The sequence below is a fragment of the Heptranchias perlo genome, chromosome 8 (assembly GCF_035084215.1).
Source record: "Heptranchias perlo isolate sHepPer1 chromosome 8, sHepPer1.hap1, whole genome shotgun sequence".
NCBI lineage: Eukaryota > Metazoa > Chordata > Chondrichthyes > Hexanchiformes > Hexanchidae > Heptranchias > Heptranchias perlo.
This window is the reverse complement of record NC_090332.1, coordinates 65,246,666-65,268,095: the sequence shown is the minus strand read 5'-3', so window position 1 is coordinate 65,268,095 and position 21,430 is coordinate 65,246,666. Positions and strand designations below refer to the sequence as shown.

The window sequence follows — 21,430 nt, the reverse complement described above, 5'->3', positions numbered from 1 at the left end:
TCTCCACATAACTGAAGTCCCGCATCCCTGTACCATTCTAGTAAATCTTTTCTGCACACTCTCCAAGGCTTTGACATCCTTCCTAAAGTGTGATGCCCAAAATTAGTTTTTACTTTTGTGCTGCGTAGTTTATAGTACTAAAGTTTAAAAGGATGTCACACATAATTAAAGAATACCGACCATTTTGTATAACTTTTTTGAAAAAAAAGCATCAAACTGACAGCTATTTTGATGTAGGTTTAGCCATTTTTTCCCCTTTGTGAATAAACAAATTGGCACATCTTTTTCTATGTGGAGTCTTTTTCACTATATACTTCTGTTAAAAATGACAATGGAAATAAGACAGATTTGAAGGAAAGCTGTTACATTAAAAAAGGATGAATTTGTTCAGATTGATTTTCTTCTCAAATATTCAGTGTTCAGGACTCACCTCTGTTGCCTAATAAGAATCAAAAAAACCAACAGTTAAACAATAAATAAGTTTCACCTTATAAAATTAACTTTTCAGCTACAAAGCCCTGGTCTCCGAGGAATAATTGGTTGACAGCTGGTCAGACACTAGAGTCAGCAGTTCTGGAAGCAGTTGTTGTTGAGAACATTCAAAGCTGGTGCAGTAACATTTTGTTGGCTAGACGCAATCACGGGATTGGCTGAAGTGCAAACAATGCATTTCATGTGCGGGGGACATAAAAAGGGGGATTTTCATTCATTTTGGGGCCCCGATGTAGAATTGCACTCGCCAGATAGAAATTCGCAGTTTGTTGCAGGATGTCTCACTGTAACGAGTTACTTGCCCTACCCATTGTCACTGAGAATGCTTTGCTTTCAGAATCCACTAGATGGCACATTTGTTACTCAAACTGACAAAAGCCAACAGTACCAAGTTTGGTTGTAAAGCACCCTTATATCACTATGGTCTTCTGGAATACTTTCGGACGCCTAAAGGCGTTGGAGAGGAATTTTCCAGATTTTACTCCCCCCTTAATTGGCCTGGGATTTTTATCTGGTTTTGTACCTCTCCCAGGAGATTACATGGCTTCGAGTAGGCGGGGAGTATTGTGATGCACAAGGTACTGTGGCTGTATGGAACAGGCTAGATGGATCAGGTATGTCCGACATTTTCATATGTTCATATAATCCTCACTAAATGAGATGATCCTGCACTCTCTTGAAGGAACTTACTCATGCTGAATAAAGTCCCAAGGGTGCTGAGAGTCCTCTCCACGTGTGAGCCAGGATAGTGAGTGAATGTCAGCAATAACTGACATAGGAAAGTGCCTATTTTTGGACATAGGTAGCGCAATCCATTATTAACCTGCGCCCGATGGCCCCTGCGCAGGTGGAACGAGACTTTCGTCGGACCTGAGGACTTACCTTCAAGCAGCATTGGAAATCAGCATTGACACGAGGATCCAATGCAATTTGCACTTTCCATCAGCAGGAGGAGCCCCAAACTCCTAAAGGGAGGATGTCGCTTAAAAGGTAGCTGGTACCTGTTATTTGCTGAAAATAACAGTCTGCTGTCTGCATGGAGTCTGAACAGAGATCAGACATCGCACACATAAAGCACAGATGCAGCTCCCATCCTTGTGTTATAAGTTATGTTAAAACATTGAATAAAGGTTGCGCACTACTAAATACCACATCCTCCAATCTGCATATCTGAGTTTGTACCAGGCCTGCGAAAGAGCATATACCAAGGTTCACCGATGATGCACTAGAGGCCTTGGTCCAAGAGGTGGACAGAAAGAGGGGCATCCTATATCCGCAGGGAGGCAAAAGGCCCTCCAGACATATGCTCCCGAGGCAGCAGGAGACGAAGTCAATGCCAGGCGCATAGCACTATGAACATGGATGCAGTAGAGGAAAATGTTCAATGTTTTGACACGAGCGGTCAAGGCGAATGAGGTCAACTGTCAAGTGGCATCTCCTACCAACTGCACTACTAGCCACATCCACTGCTCCACACACTGCACCCATCACCCACATACCATCAAACTCTTTCCATCAGTACTCATCTCTTCCAATCAGATGCTTCCTCTCACCCTTACACATTACCACTGTTACAAGCTGCACACCCACAACCACTAGCAGCTATTCATCCAAGACAGGCACATCACCCAGACACAAGTCCCACTTTCTTGCAGAAGGTGGCACATAACAGGCAGCAAGTGGCAGTGGCATTTAGCCCCTCGAGCCTGTTCCACCATTCAATGAGATCATGGTGGACCTATGACCTAACTCCATATACCCGCCTTAGCCCCATATCCCTCAATACCCTCGGTTCACAGAAATTTATCAATCTCAAATTTAGAATTCACAATTGAGCTAGCATCAGCTGCTGTTTGCAGAAGAGCTGTCCAAACTTCTCCCACCCTTTGCGTGTAGCAGCGTTTCCTAACTTCACTCCTGCACATCCTGGCTCTAAATGTTAGGCTATGTTCCCTCGTCCTAGTATTCAAGTATAGGAGACCTCCAAAAACAGTTACAAATGTATCAGCAGCCAGAAGCAATAATCCAGCCGCTAACCTGTAAATCATGCATGGTCCTTTTAAATAGCGTTGATGGGGGTCCTCCAGGCACTCAGACATGTTCAGATGGTCGTGGTTAAGACTGTGTGTTGAGTTGAGCATTAAGTTCCAAAATGGTGTCTAATACTTTAAATCAGCACTAATTATATCCATTTTCTCCTTTACATGTAGCCGTCGTTCAGTATTTGCGCCTGTGCTAATACCTCTACCAAGATGGCGTCCAGCACACATCACGCTGGAAACGTGCCTGTGCAGCCAATATGCCATTTTGGCACTTCGGGAGGCCGCGTAGCGCCGAAACAACGGGCGCTACACGGCCCAATTTCTCACCCATAGTTGTTTATATAGCACCTTTAACGTAGTAAAACGTCCCAAGGCATTTCACAGGAGTGTTATCAAAGGCTACATAATTCCGAGAGCATCATAACGGAGCTTGATCCTGTCCTTACTTGACAACCACATACACACACACTTTCCAGTGTTGCCACTAAACAGCTCTTGGGAATGAGAACCTTAATTGATTTTTCCTTCCAACCCCCAGAGGCATTTCTGCCAATGCCCCAGATGACATCAGCTAACACAGCTTGGACCAGGGATCAAAGCAACAACAATTAGCCTCTACTACCAACTCCCTGTAGCATTTAAATTGGTCATCTGCAGTGAAGCGTTCTGGTGACATTAAAAAAAAGAAACTGGTCTGAATTTTTTTTTGCATAAATTTACTACTTTTGTACATACCCATTTGCTGATCTGAAGGTAGAAATTAGTAACAAGCTGTGAAAGGAAAATAAAAACAAAATATCTCTTCAAAAAGAATTAAGACCGTTTCAATTTCATTACATCAAGAAAAACATCTTCTGAACCTGCAGCCCCCAATTAGTACGGGAACCCTTTTTACACCCAGGATCAAGACAAACCATATTTGATTAAACTTAACCTTGGCCTGATGTTCTTGGGTCGATAAACAGCATCAAATAATAATTTGGCTTTGTTGGGAGCGGTATCAGACTAAATATACCCTTTGCTGAACTGGGTTTCTCAAGCTCCTAGCTCAGCTTCCAATCTTGTGTGCTCGTCTCACCTCCCTGCAGCTGTTACCCCAGACAAGCTACACTGATCACATGCGTACACCGTGCATTCTCCCAGGCTCCCTGGACTTCATGGCTCTTGGTCGTTGGGTTTCACTCCCACTGATCCTTGCTCCTCTGATGGTGTATATTAATACCCAAGGCCACTATGCACCTCAGCTGGACCCTGGATCAACCTCTGCTGGCTGATGGTCAACTCTCCACACCTCCTTGGCTCTCTGTTCGTCACTGCATAACCTCCACAGTGCGTCCACTAATACTCTGCCCCTCAAACAGCTCCTGGATTCACTCCCTCTCCATCATCAAACTTGGATATTGGTTCGCTGACGCTTCAAGTTGATTCTACCTTGCCTACAAGTCAACTTCATCCCGTCCTCAGACTTTAACTTTGAACTCGTTCACATAATTTCTTCTCAGTCCTCTGTGTACAACCAGAACATCTCTCTTCTACCCTTTGCCATAACTATGTAACCTGAATTCCCTCGGTGTCTATTCGTGGGCACGTTTTGACTGTCCCTCTGGATTGCAGCCAATTACTTCTCTTTTTTTCCCCCCTCTGAGGGGCCTTTTCTCTAGTCACTTCCTCTTCCCATCACCCAGTTATGCCTTGTTTTATTTCTCCTCTCGAGTACTTTGTCCCTCTCCCCCCCCCCCCCCAATCCAGTATTCCTCTGCCTTCCCACTTTCCTGCTGCGTTCCCAGGCTGGAATCTTCCTTGGTTAAGCCCACAGCTACCATCTGCGTCTCTTGCATTCTCCGAAGAGTCCATCAAGGCACCCATCGCTGCCTCCTTACAAGCAGCAACCCAAACTGCCCCATCTTCCCATCACCCAGCATACCCATTCAGGGCCAGCCTCCTTCCTGTCCTGTTCACCACTGCTCCTTCGGACTCAGACAGTGGAACAACAATCATCCCTCTCCGCATTTCCCTCCAGAATGTCACTTCGCTCAGGAATGAGGCCCGCACCATCCACAATCTTATTGTGGACGACTGCATCAACATCATGGCTTTCCCATAAACTTTGCTTACGGCTGGAGACACCTTGCCCCTTAGTGAAGCCTCCCCCCCCGGCTACACTTTCCGCCATTTAGCCACGCAAAACGCCGCAGGAGATGTGACCTTAATCACCAAATCACAACTTGGCCTCTCCCCCTACTCCTCTGGTATCTTACCCCCCTTGCCTCTCCTTTAAAATCCTTGTTCTCTACCGTACCTCCCAAGCCCCACCCTGAGTTTGTCACCGAGATATCGTTCCTCCTTTCCTCCCTCAACCTCTGCACCGAGGGACTCATCATCCTCAAATGATTTCAATCTCCATTTCAACTCCGCTTGCCCTCTCCTCTGATTTCACTGGTCTCCCTCCACATAAACACGGCCACCCTCTTGACCGTGCCTCTCTACTCTCACCTCTCCGATGATGATCTCTGACCTCATGTATCCCACATCCCCCTACCCCGTTCCAGCCTCATTTGCTTCTGCCCTGGAAAAACTTCTCACCAAAACCACTTACAATTGCACTTTTGATCTGCCAACTGGCCTTTGGCCCTCCATTCACCACAATACTTCTGCAGCTATAGAACAGCTCAGTCACTCCCTTTCTGCCACTTTTGCCCCAGTAAAACCTTTACTCACTCCCATCCTGGTCATTCCCCTGGTATGGCTCCCAATCTTCACTCCCTCTCGTCCAAGGGCACAGACTTGAGCATATCTAGCGCACAACTCTCATTTATATAGGTCCTACAATGTAGAAAAATGTCCAAGAGGTGTAATCAGACAAAAAATGGACATTGAGACTTGGTCAAAGAGGTAGGCTTTAAGAGCCTTAATGGAAGATAGAGAGGCTGAGGGAGTTAGGGAGGGAATTCCAAGGAGGAACAAAGTGTTCCGGGAGATTTGTAGGGCTAGAGGAGATCACAAAGATAGGGATGACTGGGGCCATGAAGGGATTTTAAGACGAGGATGAGAATTTTAAATTGGAGGCATTGAGGGACTGGGAGCCAATGTAGGTCAGCTATGACAGGGGTGATCGGTAATAGGATATGAGCAGCACAGTTTTGGATGAGCTGAAGATTAGAGGGTGGAAAATATACTTAACCTGAAAACAAAATGTTGTTCAGTACCTATTCAACATATAACTATAGTTCTTGAGATTTTTCCATCCTCCATTGTTGAGATTTTGACACGTGCAGAACATTTCAATCCTGCTCCGCCAACATTTTGCCAAGGTCGATGCCTAGCGCCTTTACTGAAGGCATAGAAAGCTACTCCTCATCATATATACATTCTACCAATGTGAATTTTGGTAGGTCTTTTGCTTCGCTCCCTCCCCCACTGTTCAAAAATCCATTCTTGTGGCCTCCAAGATGGCAAATAGTCATTTGCTGCAAAGGCCAATGTCCACAAGGAACTTGGTTGAGGTTATCTGAGCAGAGAGAAAGACTTTGGATTTGAACTCGGGTTGCTAAGGTAAAAACAGAGTCGTGCCCCTCTGTAACAAAGATTCTCTGTAGGAAAGCTTAATGGGATGGGGGGGGGGGGGGGGGAAGAGGAGAAAGAGAAATAACTTTTTATTGTAAAAATTTCAAATAAAAAGCTTCTGAAATATTGACTTTTTTTAAAAAAGAGACTTGAAATATTAAAAAATGGATCAATAGGAAAAATCCCAACCTGCAGCATTTGTTTACTCAGAATGGCAATACTTTTCTTGCCTCCTGCAATGTGGACGCACAGAAGCAAAGTGATCACCTAATGAGCATTTGCAGAAACCAAATAGCTCTTGAGGCGCAACACTTCCTCTATAAGGTGGTGTAAGTGCTGTTATCAGGAGCAGAAATATATAAGCAATGATCTCATAGAAACTGCTGCCAGAATCCATACTGGAAGTCAGCAACTTACTTGGTTACCTCCGTCGTGTTAACCGAGGCCAAACAGTCTACTTCAATTTACTTTTGTTCTTTAATTACCAACATGTTTGAAAGGCTCCACAAGAGCTGGAGCACAGTCTCTATATGAAGCAGAAGAAAACACAAGAGCCAGTAAATCAAGTAATACTGCATAAACTATAAATGTCTTCCCGTTCAACTGCAATGGTCTCTGAAGGGAAATAAAGCCCTCTGTGCTTGGAGTACTGTGTATTAAAAAGAAACAAAAATCGAGGACCATCTTCATTAATCATTAGCTCAGACCTTTCAAGTTGTCTTAAATGGGAGAATATCAAGTTCTACTCCCCTGAATACACCTCCTCCCCAAAAGCTTGGTCTAAACATAAAAAGCCTCGTAAATCTCAGCAGCACAGGGGTTCTATCGGCTGAGCGCCTCGGTCAAATCATGTGTTATGGAACAGCACACACCTCAGATTTGACTTCCCCTTAAGTCCTTTGAAGTAGTTACTTAGATCAATTAATTTTTTTTAGGTAATATTATTTTCATTAAAACTTGATGGCACATTCATTACCACTTACATCAGTATCATTGTTTTCCCAAACTGTTCTATTCAGTGTTATTTGTTTAAATCTAAATAAATAACACTGAATAGAACATCATACATGCAGACAGAACCATTAATGTAGTGAAACATTCCATGACACTCTAAGGTTGGGGGTCAGACCTGAGCACAAGTAGGAACAATTAAGGAGGTGGCTGAAGATGTAGGTCTTAAGGAGGCTTTTGAAGGTGGAGAAAGATGGTGGCGGGGGGGTGGGGGGCAGTGGTGGTGGTGGTTTCAGCATGGATTCCAAAGTGTGAAGGAAGGAGAGCTGAAGGCTCCATCATCAATTGTAGAGAGGAGGGAACGCATAACAGTGATGGAAGAGGACAGGGTGCAAGGATGTAGGACTGGAATTGTTTGCAGTGATAAGCTACAGTAAGGCCAGGGACTAGTTTGTAGACAAGGATATGAGGTGAGGGATGGGGATCCAGTGGACCTCAGTGGAGATAGGCGAGAGGGATTTTGTGTAAGATAGGTTGTGGGCTGTGGAGTTTACGTAGGGTGGAGTTCAGGAGGACAAGAAAGGTCAAGTCTGGATGACAGGGGCACAAATTAGGGTTTCTGCAGCAGTGAGGACGACGCAAGGATGCAAAAGGTAACATTTCAGAGGCAGAAGGTGATGGATTAGATCTGGAGTTTGCAGGTCAGCTCAGGGTTGAGCAAGATACCAAGGGTGTGTGCAATCAGATTAAGCTTGAGCGAGTATCCAGGAAGGGGGAATGGAACCAGGGAAATAAGGTGTGGGGATTCTGACTAGAGCTGCACAGGATCAAATTTCAGGCAGACTTACCAGATAGTTTCAGGTTAATGCAAATGATAACAGTGAGTTATCATATATTTTCATCTCTGGAGACCTGCATTAAAATGCAGCCCAGACTGAAGGGATGAAAGTCTTATTCAGATCCCAAGTGAAATCTGTTTGGGCAGCCTTAGCCCAGCTCAATTTGTGCTGTAGGCCTGGATCCACTATCTATAAGCAGCACAAGCAGAAGGATAGCTGATGTGACTCTTTCCTACCTCCCATTCCCTGGCTTTCCACACTGGTTAAGAAGGGGAGCTCTTTGGAGAGTGCATCAAGGTATGTGTTGAGCAGCTAGACTGTGGTTTAATTGCATATGGCGGAGCTATAACATGATGACAAAGGTACAATGGTTGTGGCTTTGAATATTGGGACCTTACTCGATCAGACATTGATCATCCAAGGTGGCAGGCTCCACTGATCATGTGGTAAAATGTAGACATTGCCACATGTTCGGGGCAAAGATCTGTAGATGAGGACCAGCTCTTCAGGACTGGAGGCGGAAAACACTTGTCTGCAAGGACAAGAGGTTAGTCGGTGTGCTGCAATAAAAAGTGTACCACTTGCAATAAAATAGCAGCTTCATCAGCAAGCTAGAGAAACCTCTCAAGAGAATCAATGATCAAGATATGACAATGTGCGTTTAGCAACAAAGAATAAGTGCTTTTCAGCCAGTCAGAGCTTATGCATTGACTACAACAAACAAACAATGCAGTGAAAGAACAATTGTTTCCACAAAGCCACTTTTCTCTCCTCTTCTGAAAGTGTAATGCCTTGCTGCACCAGTCAATCTCCAGAACCTCACACATGGGAGCTGGACAGTGAGGATCAGTTGTGGAGAACATCCTGACTGAATCCAGTACTGTCCTCACCCCAATGTCCACACATATGTACACCTCCAGCAAGAATGGTCTATAGTCTATCTTCCTTTTCCTAGTGCTAACTACCACACCTCTTGAGATCAGCTAACTTACCACAGAATCGAACCTGGGACTTTACTGGTCTGTATAGAACAATTAAATTAGCATAAAAGAAAGCAAACTAGGAAAGTTGATTGAATGTGAGGAGGCAGCTTGAGAGTTACAAAATATGTAAGTGGATAGATCAATGTCAAATAATATTTAATGTGGACAAGTGTAGAGTACTATATATAGGAAGAAAAGGTAGGCAACATAACTATTTTTACTATCTTCATGAAGTACTTAAGGATGAAGTTGGAAGAGATCGAAGGGGGTTTTAGTAAACTTGATGCTCAATATGTCCAATCACTGCAGAGCAGAAATCAACAAATCAAATAGAATGCTGAATTATATAATTAAAGCAGTAGAGTACAAGTCAGAGGAAGTCATGCTCAAGCTGTATAACGTTCTGCTCAGATCATACCTTGAATACTGTGTTCAGTTCTGATCAAGGCACAAGGGAGATTCAAGCATCAAAGCAGTTCAGAGAAGAACCATGAGACTGATCTCTAGTGTCAGAGCACTGTAGTATGAGGAAATACAGAAGAAACCTGGTGTTTTTCAATCTTGAAAAGGTATACAAGATAACGAACAGTAGAGAAAAGGTAGATGTGGAGCATTACTTCAAAGTAAACTGACAATTGGTCAAGGGGACACAGGCTCCAACTAGTAAAAGGCAAATTTAGGACTGGTGTTAGGAAGTTCTTCACACAATGTAGTGATCCAAATGTGGAATGGACTTTCAGGTACAGCAGTAGAAGCGAAAACTCTGGGATCATTTGAGAAGCAGTTGGATGCCACAATGGAGGCACTGTAGGGTCTGTCTGGATAGCTTCACGATAGACGAATGGCCTACTCATCTATATCTATCTTCTGATCGTCACAAGATAAATACAGAAGGAGAGAGCAGAACGTGGACCTATACACAGACCTTTGTTTAACAAATGACTATGATAATATTAGTCTTCCAGGCTCCAAGGTAACTTGGGATGCATGGGACATGAGCATCATTTAACAGCTGCATGATGTTGGATTTGGCAGAATTTGCTTACATGGGATCCATCTTAGACTTTTGAGGTTTCAAATGGTGTAAAGCAGGGTTGCATACTTGCTTAATCTATATTGCCCATACCATGCTTGATGAAGAAATGAAGGCTCCTACATCACAAATTTACATTTGCTTCTGTGCACTTTGCAAGCTGTTCCACCCAAACAGTTTACATACATTTACCAAAGTAACAGAAACTCTCATCCACGAGCAAGTCTTTGGGCATCAGAAACATACACCTAGAAAGACATCCAGCTGATCACAGACAGATTTGCGGCAGTGACCAAGAGCTATGGCCTCAACTCCAGCCTCAGAGAAACCACAAGTCATCTGCCAGCCAACATGGGGAAAACCTTGTACTTTACTCTTAGTCGTCATGGAGCTGACTGCTGTTTCAGTTCATCTATAACAATGCACTCATTAATTAGGAAAAGCAAACACAATTAAGAAGTCAAACTCATCATCTGGGCATCTACGGGAAAGCATATTTGGTACAATTTTAAAGGGGGTGCACATACACAAAACTTTGAAGGAGGCAGGACAAGTAGAAAAGGCTGTTAAAAAAGCAGCTGGGATCCTGGGCTTTATTTAATAGAGGCAGAATACAAAAGCAAGGAAGTTTTGCTAAACCTTTATAAAACATTGGTTAGGCCTCAGCTCGAGTATGGTATTCAATTCTGGGCACCACACTTTAGGAAGGATGTCAAGGCCTTAGCAAGGGTGCAGAAGAGATTTACTAGAATGGTACTAGGGATGAGGGACTTCGGTTATGTGGAGACACTGGAGAAGCTGGGGTTGTTCTCCTTAGAACAGAGAAGGTTATGGAAAGATTTGATAGATGTGTTCAAGATCATGAACGATTTTGATAGAGTAAAAAAGGAGAAACTATTTCCAGTGGCAGAAGGGTCGATAACCAGAGAACACAGATTTAAGGTGATCGGCAAAAGAGCCAGAGGTGACATGAGGAAAGATTTTTTTTGTAATCACATGGAATGCACTGCCTGAAGGGGTGGTGGAAGCAAATTCAATAGTAACTTTCAAAGTGGAATTAGATAAATACTTGAAGGGAAAAATCTTACAGGGCTATGGGGAAAGAGCAGGGGAATGGGACTAATTGGATAGCACTTTCAAAGAGCTGGCACAGGCACAATGGGCCGAATGGCTTCCTCCTGTGCTGTACCTACTATGATATGATGTCAGCATGGCATCACCTTGAAAACCAACTGAAAGTAACGCTTCCAATCTCTTGTATAGCTGATGTGCAACAGGCATCACAAATTCCACATGCATCATCTACAGTCGATATTATGCATCAGATGGGAAGACAAGGAAAACATGGAAGTCCTTTCAATAACTAGCACAACAGGCATCGAAGCAAAATGAACAAAGTACAGCTTTGTTGGGTTGGGCAAGTTGTTTGGACGCCAGGCAGTAGATTTCCAAATCAACTGTTCTACTGTTAGCTAGCAAACAGCAAATATTGTTGTGGACAGAAGCGATACAAAAATACCTTGAAAGATAACCTCAAGACATATAATGTGCCCACTGGGAAGATATGGCACCAAATAGGCCAAAATGGCACATTACACTGAATGCTGGTATCTTTTGTTTTGAAAATGGGTGTCCGTTAAAGTTGAGCAGAAAACGTGAATACTATAAAGCAGCTGTGGCAACCAAGTGATTCAAACCAGACTATCCTACACTGACCAGACGACCTGTAGTTCCCACATAGGGCTGTAACTGGCAGATGCACCTGAAGACTGGAGAGACTTCTGATTATCCAGTCATCCTCCGTAGAAGGAACATCCAGACACACCATTGGTTCAAGTGTGCTTGTTATCAACACCGGTAGTCCGAAATGGAAAATACTCCATTCCCCAACACTGCCATTCTTCACCATGAACACAAAAAAAAAGTGTGCCCTCAAACTGTGCTCAACATTCTGTACCACAGATGGTGAGAGACATGCTCAGAATTGCACACGACAAATTCCCAATCTTACTGTCAGAGGAGCTAAGAAAGGAGGCCAAGGATTGTACAGAGAGACATTGGACAGAGAACACCGACATTGCTCGTGTGCCCCTCCTAATGAATGTTTCAGGATCACTACAGGCAGAGTCCTGGGTTGCAGGTCACATTAAGAATGGTACATGGGGAAAATGAAGGAGGGGGAGGAACTAAGAACTGTACAAAGTCCTTTATTATGGCTATTTTTCATTAAAGGCGTTTCCAGTCTGGCTGATTAAAACCATAATTCAAAGCAGCGATGCATTATTGGGCACTGAGAATGATATTTCATGGATCAACGTGGGAAATCAAAAGTTCTGATTTTTTCCAAGACAAAGTCCATTAATCCTATTCCACTTATGTTGACCTATAAAAACTGACATAAAAACAATTGAAAGTGTTTTATAGCAAGTCTCTGCATATAATGTTCCAGACCATTTCCATCCATTTAGACAGCAGATTTTAAAAATAGCTGGACTAGCGCCAGGTTAGAGGACTCTGTTGCGCCTCTCCATACTGGGGCAGAATTTAACTATTGCAGACTCTGCACGCATTGACCCTGTAGGAATTGGTCCTGCACGCAGCTCAATGAGTTGGAGTTAGCCATCCTTTTAAACAAATTCTGCACTAGACATTGGCGCAGCCTCAATGATAGTTTGATGGGATCTTCTACTACCCCAGCTGATGGGTGATAGTTCCATTCTAGGTTTATACCGGAGTTGGCAGAACTTGCTCTCAGTGAATCGGGATTAACTCTTTTACTAGTGACCATTAAACAAGGCATCATGTAAAAAACACAGGCCATTGTCAAAAAGGGACTGTTAGAGATGTGTCTTAACCGTACTATGTGTAGAGTCTCTGAGTTGGCACCACGGCTGCAGATATGAATCTGTACAGAGTTGTCTTTACATCACTAAAAAGGTTTTAATTTTTTTAAGAAATTAAACCAAAGCAATAGTGAAACTAGGATTTAAAAAAAAAAAAAATGTTGGCTGCATTACAAAGTGGTAGCTGATGAGTGCCCAATGGCACTGGGTATTGTGATACTGGGCTATGCAGATTGGGGAGGCCTGGGTTATATGTGGAGTTAGCCAATTTCACCCAGGGTGTTGATAGGAGTATTACAATTGGCTTCTACACATCTGGGCGAAGGAGTGCAAAAATACCCAGGGGTCCCACTCCTGATCGAGTCACCGTGCCAAGAAATTGTGCAAATGGAGAGGCTGGACGAGGACAGGGTCAGACATGGTTGCAACATCCTCCACAGCCAAACAGCGTGCCAAAACTTGCTGGTTAAGTGAACATTCCTTATATGCAAGCCTAGACACAATATGTTTTGAGAGGGCGGGGATATGGGAGGGGACAAAAATCAAAGCCTAGCCCAATTGTGTCCTCACCTGACATACAGGTACATGCACAGTTTCCAGCAGAGAAGGACGAGAACTGGGAATCCTGGCTGATTTTTGCCTTCTCCACAGCCCATGAACACTAAGGCCAATGGTGGTGTTACCACTACTGCTCCTGTTGATGTGGGTTTATTTAAACACAGATCATAGCTGGGACCTTCCTGATCTGTAGGGCTCAGTACCACTTAATGCACCTCAGAGTGCCACACTGAATGTGGAGGCATCATGGCACAGTTTTGGTAAATCACTTTCCAATAACTGCTTAAAATAAAAAGGTTCCACGGAGTGACAGAACAGCTCCCCCAGAATAAAAGAGCCACATGCAGACATTTAAGAACATTCAAGCCACTAAAACTGATTATAAAGCACACACATGAATGAGTTATGGTAGGATGTACATATGGTAGGCATGCTCAATATGCCCAGTCTTAAACATTATAACCAATTAAATCCATTGACAGTAGTTTTATACTGGAGAAAAGATAATTAAAACTTTACATGAGAAATATTTAATTATTTTTCCTCCAGAGAAATGCCCAAAACCAAAACTTCAAGCTTATCGAACCCTCAATGTGCCTCAAAAAGGAATAAAACCAGTTAGAAGTTAGCAATGTTTGGTGGATTCTTCTTCAGTTTATGTTAACCTATGTTGTGATTGCAGGGTGCAATTGGTAGATTAATGAACATTTCACTTTAAATGGAAATTCATATTTTAGGAAGTGCCCAAAGTTCATCCTTTACAATTCAAACTCATGCAGCCTAACATCGAACTCCACTTTGAATTCGTCCAATGTTTCCGATTCCACTATCTTACCTGAGATTATTCCAAATGCTTATCAGCCTTTGTGGGAATTATTTTTTCTAAGATTGGTTTTGAATTTACTTTTCACTAGTTTAAATTTATGCCCTCTTATCTTACTGACCTCACTCATCTTGAATTAATATTCTGGGAGGGTTCACTTTATGTAAATGGAGCACATTTTTGGCTTAGTGGTTCCTATGTAGTGGTAGCATTCCCAACTGAGTCAGAAGATGTAAGGTTCAAACCCTGCTCCAGACAATTCTGGCGAGTGGAGACCGGAGCTCTGTTTCAACTTTGGGTTGATATCCAGCGGGATACTCATGTCCGGTGGGTGTGGGAACCCATTAAACCCTCCTGCCATATAGGACTAACCACCCTATCAGACAGTTAATCAACCCGCAAATCCTTCCACTACTTCACACTGTTCTCTCCAAAGGGAAGAGTGTGAGGATATGAAAACAATTTTATCCAAGTCATTTAAGACTTTATATACTTTGAATTCCATCCCAACCTTCATTCGAAATTGTAGGAACTAAGTTACTCTAACCTTACCATCCCTTTACACTTAATCTTCTCTTTCTTCTCTCCAATGCATGCATATCTCTTTGTTGAATGGTGAATTTGTCTTCAGTATTAAATGTACATTGTACACAAAACAAACCTTTCTTTCCTGGTACAACACATTACCATTGTTACGGTGATGGTAGTTTTAATGACCACTAAAGAAATACAAGGACTGTTAGTATGTTATTAGACAAACTAGGAGTTGATTCATCGGGTTAGCATGGGGGAGGGGAAGTCTACCAACAAGGGGTGATCTCCATGGTAGCAGTAACACCTCCACCTACCCCCAGGGCCTCCATCCTCAGCCCTTCCCCCCAGCCTGAGGGGTAGAACTGCTGACTGGAGACTTCTTCAGTTCAATTTTCATTGACTGGCTCTCAGCACGAGATTCATATTTTGCCACACCTCCTGCTCCCACGGCTGGCACAACTGGTTTTCCTGCTTTCATACCTTTTGACATGGGGATGCGGGTAGGTGTGGGGCGCTGTGCTGACCCCTCCTGTGCTGCCTAGAAGAGAGAGAGAAAAAAGAGCCATTAAGTAAACATTCTGCCGGCATTAATTCTTTTATGAAGCAAAGCTTCTATTGATACATACTGCTTTACAGAACTGAGCTTTTTCTGTAATTGTGAACCCATTTTCTGTGATTAGATGTCATTCCTGAAGATGATCAATGAGCTGTAATGCCAAAAAGATACATCTCTAAAGTCCAAAACAGGATTACATGAAAGCCAGTCAACGTGGTACAAAATGGCACTGTGGCCTGCTAACCGATATCAGGAGGGGGAAAGACGATGACAGGGCCGAGTCACTCAGGGGGCCAGGCCAAGTCACTCAGGCCTCCACCTGTCCTTTTCTCTTAATCACAATGTATAAACCCGTTGAAATTTACTTTCACTGTTCATGGCAATAGAACCACTTTGATTAATAATTCCCAGATAAATATAGATAGATAAAGCAAATCTCTCATGGCATTGTTGCTGATGATTTATAAGGTCAGAAACATTATACTATTGTAAACTGTAGGTATGTGTCCCTTTAAGGCTATAAAGTCTAATTGCTATTCAGTAAAACATTGGGTAATAAACACAGAATGAATTAATTCATATGGATGTTAATGCAAAGGCAGCAGACACCTTGGCTTTGGTAATTTTTTGTTCCAGGAGCATATAAAGTGTGACTAGGAAATACAGCGGATAGAAAATACATGCTAGACGTTATACACACTAGGAGATCTCATGGGACTGCTTACAGTAAGTGGAAGGATATGCTGTTTTATAACAACAGGGTGTTATCAACAAAGCGTGACAGGGCAAGTGTTACAGGAAGTGTGTCATTTACAGGAAATGCTGCTATATGCACATTGTGATAATTCTTTGCAATAGCCCATGAAATACATTCTAATCAGAGATTAACGTCCATTTCAAACTGGACTAGGTTTTCTCCGCAGTGTTCTTATTGACTCCCATTTGTTACATTTTTAACTCTTTCCTTTCCTGGAAGCGGCTGAACGGAATGAAAGACACAGGATTCGGCAGCTTTCCTGTACTTTGCTAAGTAGCCACACTCTCTTGGCTCATACACCCCAATAAGCTGTTCGGATGAGAACAGATTCATCCGAGGTATAACAGCTTCAGTGATTGATGTGGATTCATGGGCACTTTGAGGTTTTGGAGGTGAGTCGGCACTACTAAATAAACCCTCAGGAACAGAAACTTGATTTTTGCCCTCCCTAGCCAGAGGATGTCCTTGAGAGTTACAGCATTTCCCTTCCCCAACCAGAATTGAGATTGACTAACTTGGCACAGTAGGCAGGTATTTGAAGTTATATGGAAATGAGAGAGCATTTCTTGAAGTATAGAGCGAAATGGAGTTCAAAAGATTGAGATTTAGCAGTAGCATTACTCTTGTTCTCTATATAGATGAGCAAGCACAACCTATAATGTCATAAAATCCAATCCGGCCAATTACCACCCCATCAGCCTACTCTCAATCATCAGCAAACTGATGGAAGGTGTCATTGACGTGCTATCAAGCGGCACTTACTCACCAATAACCTGCTCACTGATGCCAGGACTGGAGAATTTTAGCTATGATGACAGATTGGATAGGCTGGGGTTGTTTTCCTTGGAACAGAGGAGGCTGAGGGGTGATTTGATCAAGATATACAAAATTATGAGCAGCCTAGATAGAGTGGATAGGAAGGACCTATTTCCCTTAGCAGAGGGGTCAATAACCAGGGGGCATAGATTTGACGGATCAAAGCAGAAATGAGGAAATTTTTTTTCACCCAGAGGGTGGTGGGGGTCTGGAACTCACTGCCTGAGAGGGTGGTAGAGACAGAAACCTTCAACTCATTTAAAAAATACCTGGATGTGCATCTGAAGAGCCGTGACCTGCAGGACGACGGACCAAATGCGGGAAAGTGGGATTAGGCTGGATAGCTCGTTTGTTTCTCAGCCGGCATGGACACAATGGGCCAAATGGCCTTTTTCTGTGCCATAAGTTTTCTATCATTCTATGCTCAGTTTGGGTTCCGCTAGGACCACTCGGCTCCAGACCTCATTACAGCGTTGGTCCAAACATGGACAAAGGAGCTGAATTCCAGAGGTGAGGCGAGAGTGACTACCCTTGACATCAAGGCAGCATTTGTCAGAGTGTGGCATCAAGGAGCCCTAGTAAAATTGAAGTCAATGGGAATCAGGGGGAAAAAAACTCTCTCCAGTGGCTGGAATCGTACCTAGCACAAAGGAAGATGGTAGTAGGCTATTGGAGGCCAATCATCTCAGCCCCAGGAGTTCCTCAGGGCAGTGTCCTAGGCCCAACCATCATCAGCTGCTTCATCAATGACCTTCCCTCCATCATAAGGTCAGAAATGGGGACGTTCGCTGATGATTGCACAGTGTTCAGTTCCATTCGCAACCCCTCAGATAATGAAGCAGTCCGTGCCCGCATGCAGCAAGACCTGGACAACATCCAGGTTTGGGCTGATAAGTGGCAGGTAACATTCGCGCCAAACAAGTGCCAGGCAATGACCATCTCCAACAAGAGAGAGTCTAACCACCTCCCTTTGACATTCCATGGAATTACCATCGCCAAATCCCCCACCATCAACATAGAATCATAGAAGTTACAACATGGAAACAGGCCCTTCGGCCCAACATGTCCATGTCGCCCAGTTTATACCACTAAGCTAGTCCCAATTGCCTGCACTTGGCCCATATCCCTCTATACCCATCTTACCCATGTGACTGTCCAAATGCTTTTTAAAAGACAAAATTGTACCCGCCTCTACTACTGCCTCTGGCAGCTCGTTCCAGACACACACCACCCTTTGAGTGAAAAAATTGCCCCTCTGGACCCTTTTGTATCTCTCCCCTCTCACCTTAAATCTATGTCCCCTCGTTATAGACTCCCCTACCTTTGGGAAAAGATTTTGACTATCTACCTTATCTATGCCCCTCATTATTTTATAGACTTCTATAAGATCACCCCTAAACCTCCTGCTCTCCAGGGAAAAAAGTCCCAGTCTATCTAACCTCTCCCTATAAGTCAACCCATCAAGTCCCGGTAGCATCCTAGTAAATCTTTTCTGCACTCTTTCTAGTTTAATAATATCCTTTCTATAATAGGGTGACCAGAACTGTACACAGTATTCCAAGTGTGGCCTTACTAATGTCTTGTACAACTTCAACAAGACATTCCAACTCCTGTATTCAATGTTCTGACCAATGAAACCAAGCATGCTGAATGCCTTCTTCACCACCCTATCCACCTGTGACTCCACTTTCATGGAGCTAGGAACATGTACTCCTAGATCTCTTTGTTCTATAACTCGCCCTACCATTAACGGAGTAGGTCCTGGCCCAATTCGATCTACCAAAATGCATCACCTCACATTTATCTAAATTAAACTCCATCTGCCATTCATCGGCCCACTGGCCCAATTTATCAAGATCCCGTTGCAATCCTAGATAACCTTCTTCACTGTCCACAATGCCACCAATCTTGGTGTCATCTGCAAACTTACTAACCATGCCTCCTAAATTCTCATCCAAATCATTAATATAAATAACAAATAACAGCGGACCCAGCACCGATCCCTGAGGCACACCGCTGGACACAGGCATCCAGTTTGAAAAACAACCCTCTACAACCACCCTCTGTCTTCTGTCGTCAAGCCAATTTTGTATCCAATTGGCTACCTCACCTTGGATCCCGTGAGATTTAACCTTATGTAACAACCTACCATGCGGTACCTTGTCAAATGCTTTGCTGAAGTCCATGTAGACCACGTCTACTGCACAGCCCTCATCTATCTTCTTGGTTACCCCTTCAAAAAACTCAATCAAATTCGTGAGACATGATTTTCCTCTCACAAAACCATGCTGACTGTTCCTAATCAGTCCCTGCCTCTCCAAATGCCTGTAGATCCTGTCCCTCAGAATACCCTCCAACAACTTACCCACTACAGATGTCAGGCTCACCGGTCTGTAGTTCCCAGGCTTTTCCCTGCCGCCCTTCTTCAACAAAGGCACAACATTTGCTACCCTCCAATCTTCAGGCATCTCACCTGTAATCACCATTGACCAGAAACTTAACTGGACCAGCCACAAATACTGTGGCTACAAGAGCAGGTCACACCATCCCGACTTGGAAATATATCGCCTTTCCTTCATTGTCGCTGGGTCAAAATCCACAGACTGCAACGGTTCAAGGAGGCGGCTCACCACCACCTTCTCAAGGGCAATTAGGGATAGGCAATAAATGCTGGCCTCGCCAGCGATGCCCACATCCCATGAACGAATAAAAAAAATACTACAATCTGTCTTTCTCACGAATCCTATTATTGCAAGTTAGATGTTTGCATTAACACTGTACAGCACCCTGTAGTCTACAATGATCTTGTGAAAACAAAAAGGACTTGCATTTATAGAGCGCCTTTTACAACCACAGGACATCCAAAGTACTTTACAGCCAATTAAGTACTTTTGAAGTATAGTTACTGTTATAATGTAGGGAAACACTACAGCCAATTTGCACACAAACAGCAATGAGATAATCACCAGATAATTTGTTTTAGCGATGTTGGTTGAGGATTAATTATTGGCCAGGAGAGTTGGAGGAGAACTCCCCTGCTCTTCTTCGAATAGTGCCGTGGGATCTTTTACATCCATTTGAGGGGACAGACGGGGGCTCGGCTTAACCGCTTATCCGAAAGACCACATTCCCTCAGTACTGCACTGGAGTGTCAGCCTAGATTATATGTTCACGTCTCTGGAGCGGGACTTGAACCCACAGCCTCAAACTCTGAACAGAGTGTGCCACAACTGAAGCAAGTTGGAAAATGAGTGAGGAATTGCATACAAAATATATTATTTTGGAATCTTTGATTTCTTATACATCAGTATCACTTTCTGCATGGCTTTCTAAGAATCAGGTGTATCAAGAGTTATATCACCTTCTGACACTATTAAAGATCTTTTTTAATGAAAAGAATTAAACAAAAATCACTGGCAGACAAAGCCAATTTTTGCTATCTGTAAATATAGATTGCATGGATTTGAGTTACAATCATTTGATGGATTGTAGGCAGTATTTATTATGATCTATAACAACCCAATTATCAGCATTCTAGATTTTAAGACTACTTCCGGATTGCCAAAAAATGAACAATTCTTACAGCAAATAAATAGGGCAGCAGTAGTAGAAGCATTAACTGGCCACCAGGTAAATTAAGTCAATGAGCCCACAGCATTAGGGTTAAGAGAGACTTTTGAATTACTGCCTGAATTAGGCTACATTTTGTTTGGATAATCAAAGATTAATAAAATATTTGAAAGGGAGCAATTTATCTATCAATTCTGGAGGCTTGTGTATGCATGCAATAGACCTCTTACATGATAGGTCCCAAAGAGGACCAGGCACACGTCTTGTGCCACAATGAATTGGATCCAGGAAAGTCAGTATCGCAAATTTGCCAACCAACCATTCTAGAAACCAGAACCACAACCTTCGAATAAGAGTGAGAACTGTCACAGTTGCTGTTTGTTCATCCCCATAAAAAGGTAAAAGATTTCCTAAAGATAGCTATCTCCATGAGGGCTGTCGGCCAAGCTGACCAAGTCTATGCACACAAAGCCTCGTCACTGACCTAGAAGACCCTTCCACAGCCTACTGACTTCCTCTGGGTAGGTCGAAACATCCATCCCAGAATGGGAAACCAGTATATCTCTCGAGCCCTGAACAAAAGTTGGACCCAGGACTGTTCTACAATCAGGGCTCTGCCACCTCAATACTAGGTGATTTGAAACCAAAGATACACAAGGAAGGGAAATGTTAGGATATCCCAGCATTCCTTGCACAAGAAATGTCTTGGAATCAGGCTCCTTGCCTATAGAAACAGTTTAAAATGACAGGGCAACAGACAGTTCAATCTTTTCAGACCTAGTCTTTTGAAGTGATGAGACTCCACTGATCAGACACTCTCAGGAAACCAAAGCTTAGCTGAATAATGGCAGAACCAGAAAAAGCATAGACAGAATACTGAAAGACTTGAGATGCAATAGAAGGGAGCCTCACAGCAGCAGATGATCCAACAGGGCAGAATAATGTACTTTGTATGCTAATCCTCATGGTTGTACTTGCTCATGTATATAAAGAACAAGAATAATGGGTTAAGATTCAGTAAACTGTTTGTGTTACTGCTACTTCTAAGTCTCTCACTTTTGAACTCCAT

At 43.3% G+C, this 21,430-nt stretch overlaps 1 protein-coding gene across 8 annotated transcripts in view; it reads right to left on the bottom strand.

The window, feature by feature from the left end:
• The window catches only part of LOC137324650 (filamin-A-interacting protein 1-like), a 266,872-nt gene that overhangs the window by 6,764 nt on the left and 238,678 nt on the right, over positions 1 to 21,430 (bottom strand). For 3 of the 8 annotated variants that reach the window (XM_067989210.1, XM_067989212.1, XM_067989211.1), the window contains exon 6: positions 15,143 to 15,200. In XM_067989210.1, coding sequence (XP_067845311.1) covers positions 15,143 to 15,200 — 58 coding nt within the window. Of the gene's footprint in view, positions 1 to 360; positions 440 to 6,594; positions 8,421 to 14,976; positions 15,201 to 21,430 lie in introns of those variants that run through there. The other 5 variants (XR_010963696.1, XM_067989207.1, XM_067989209.1 and 2 more) reach the window with 5 other exon arrangements.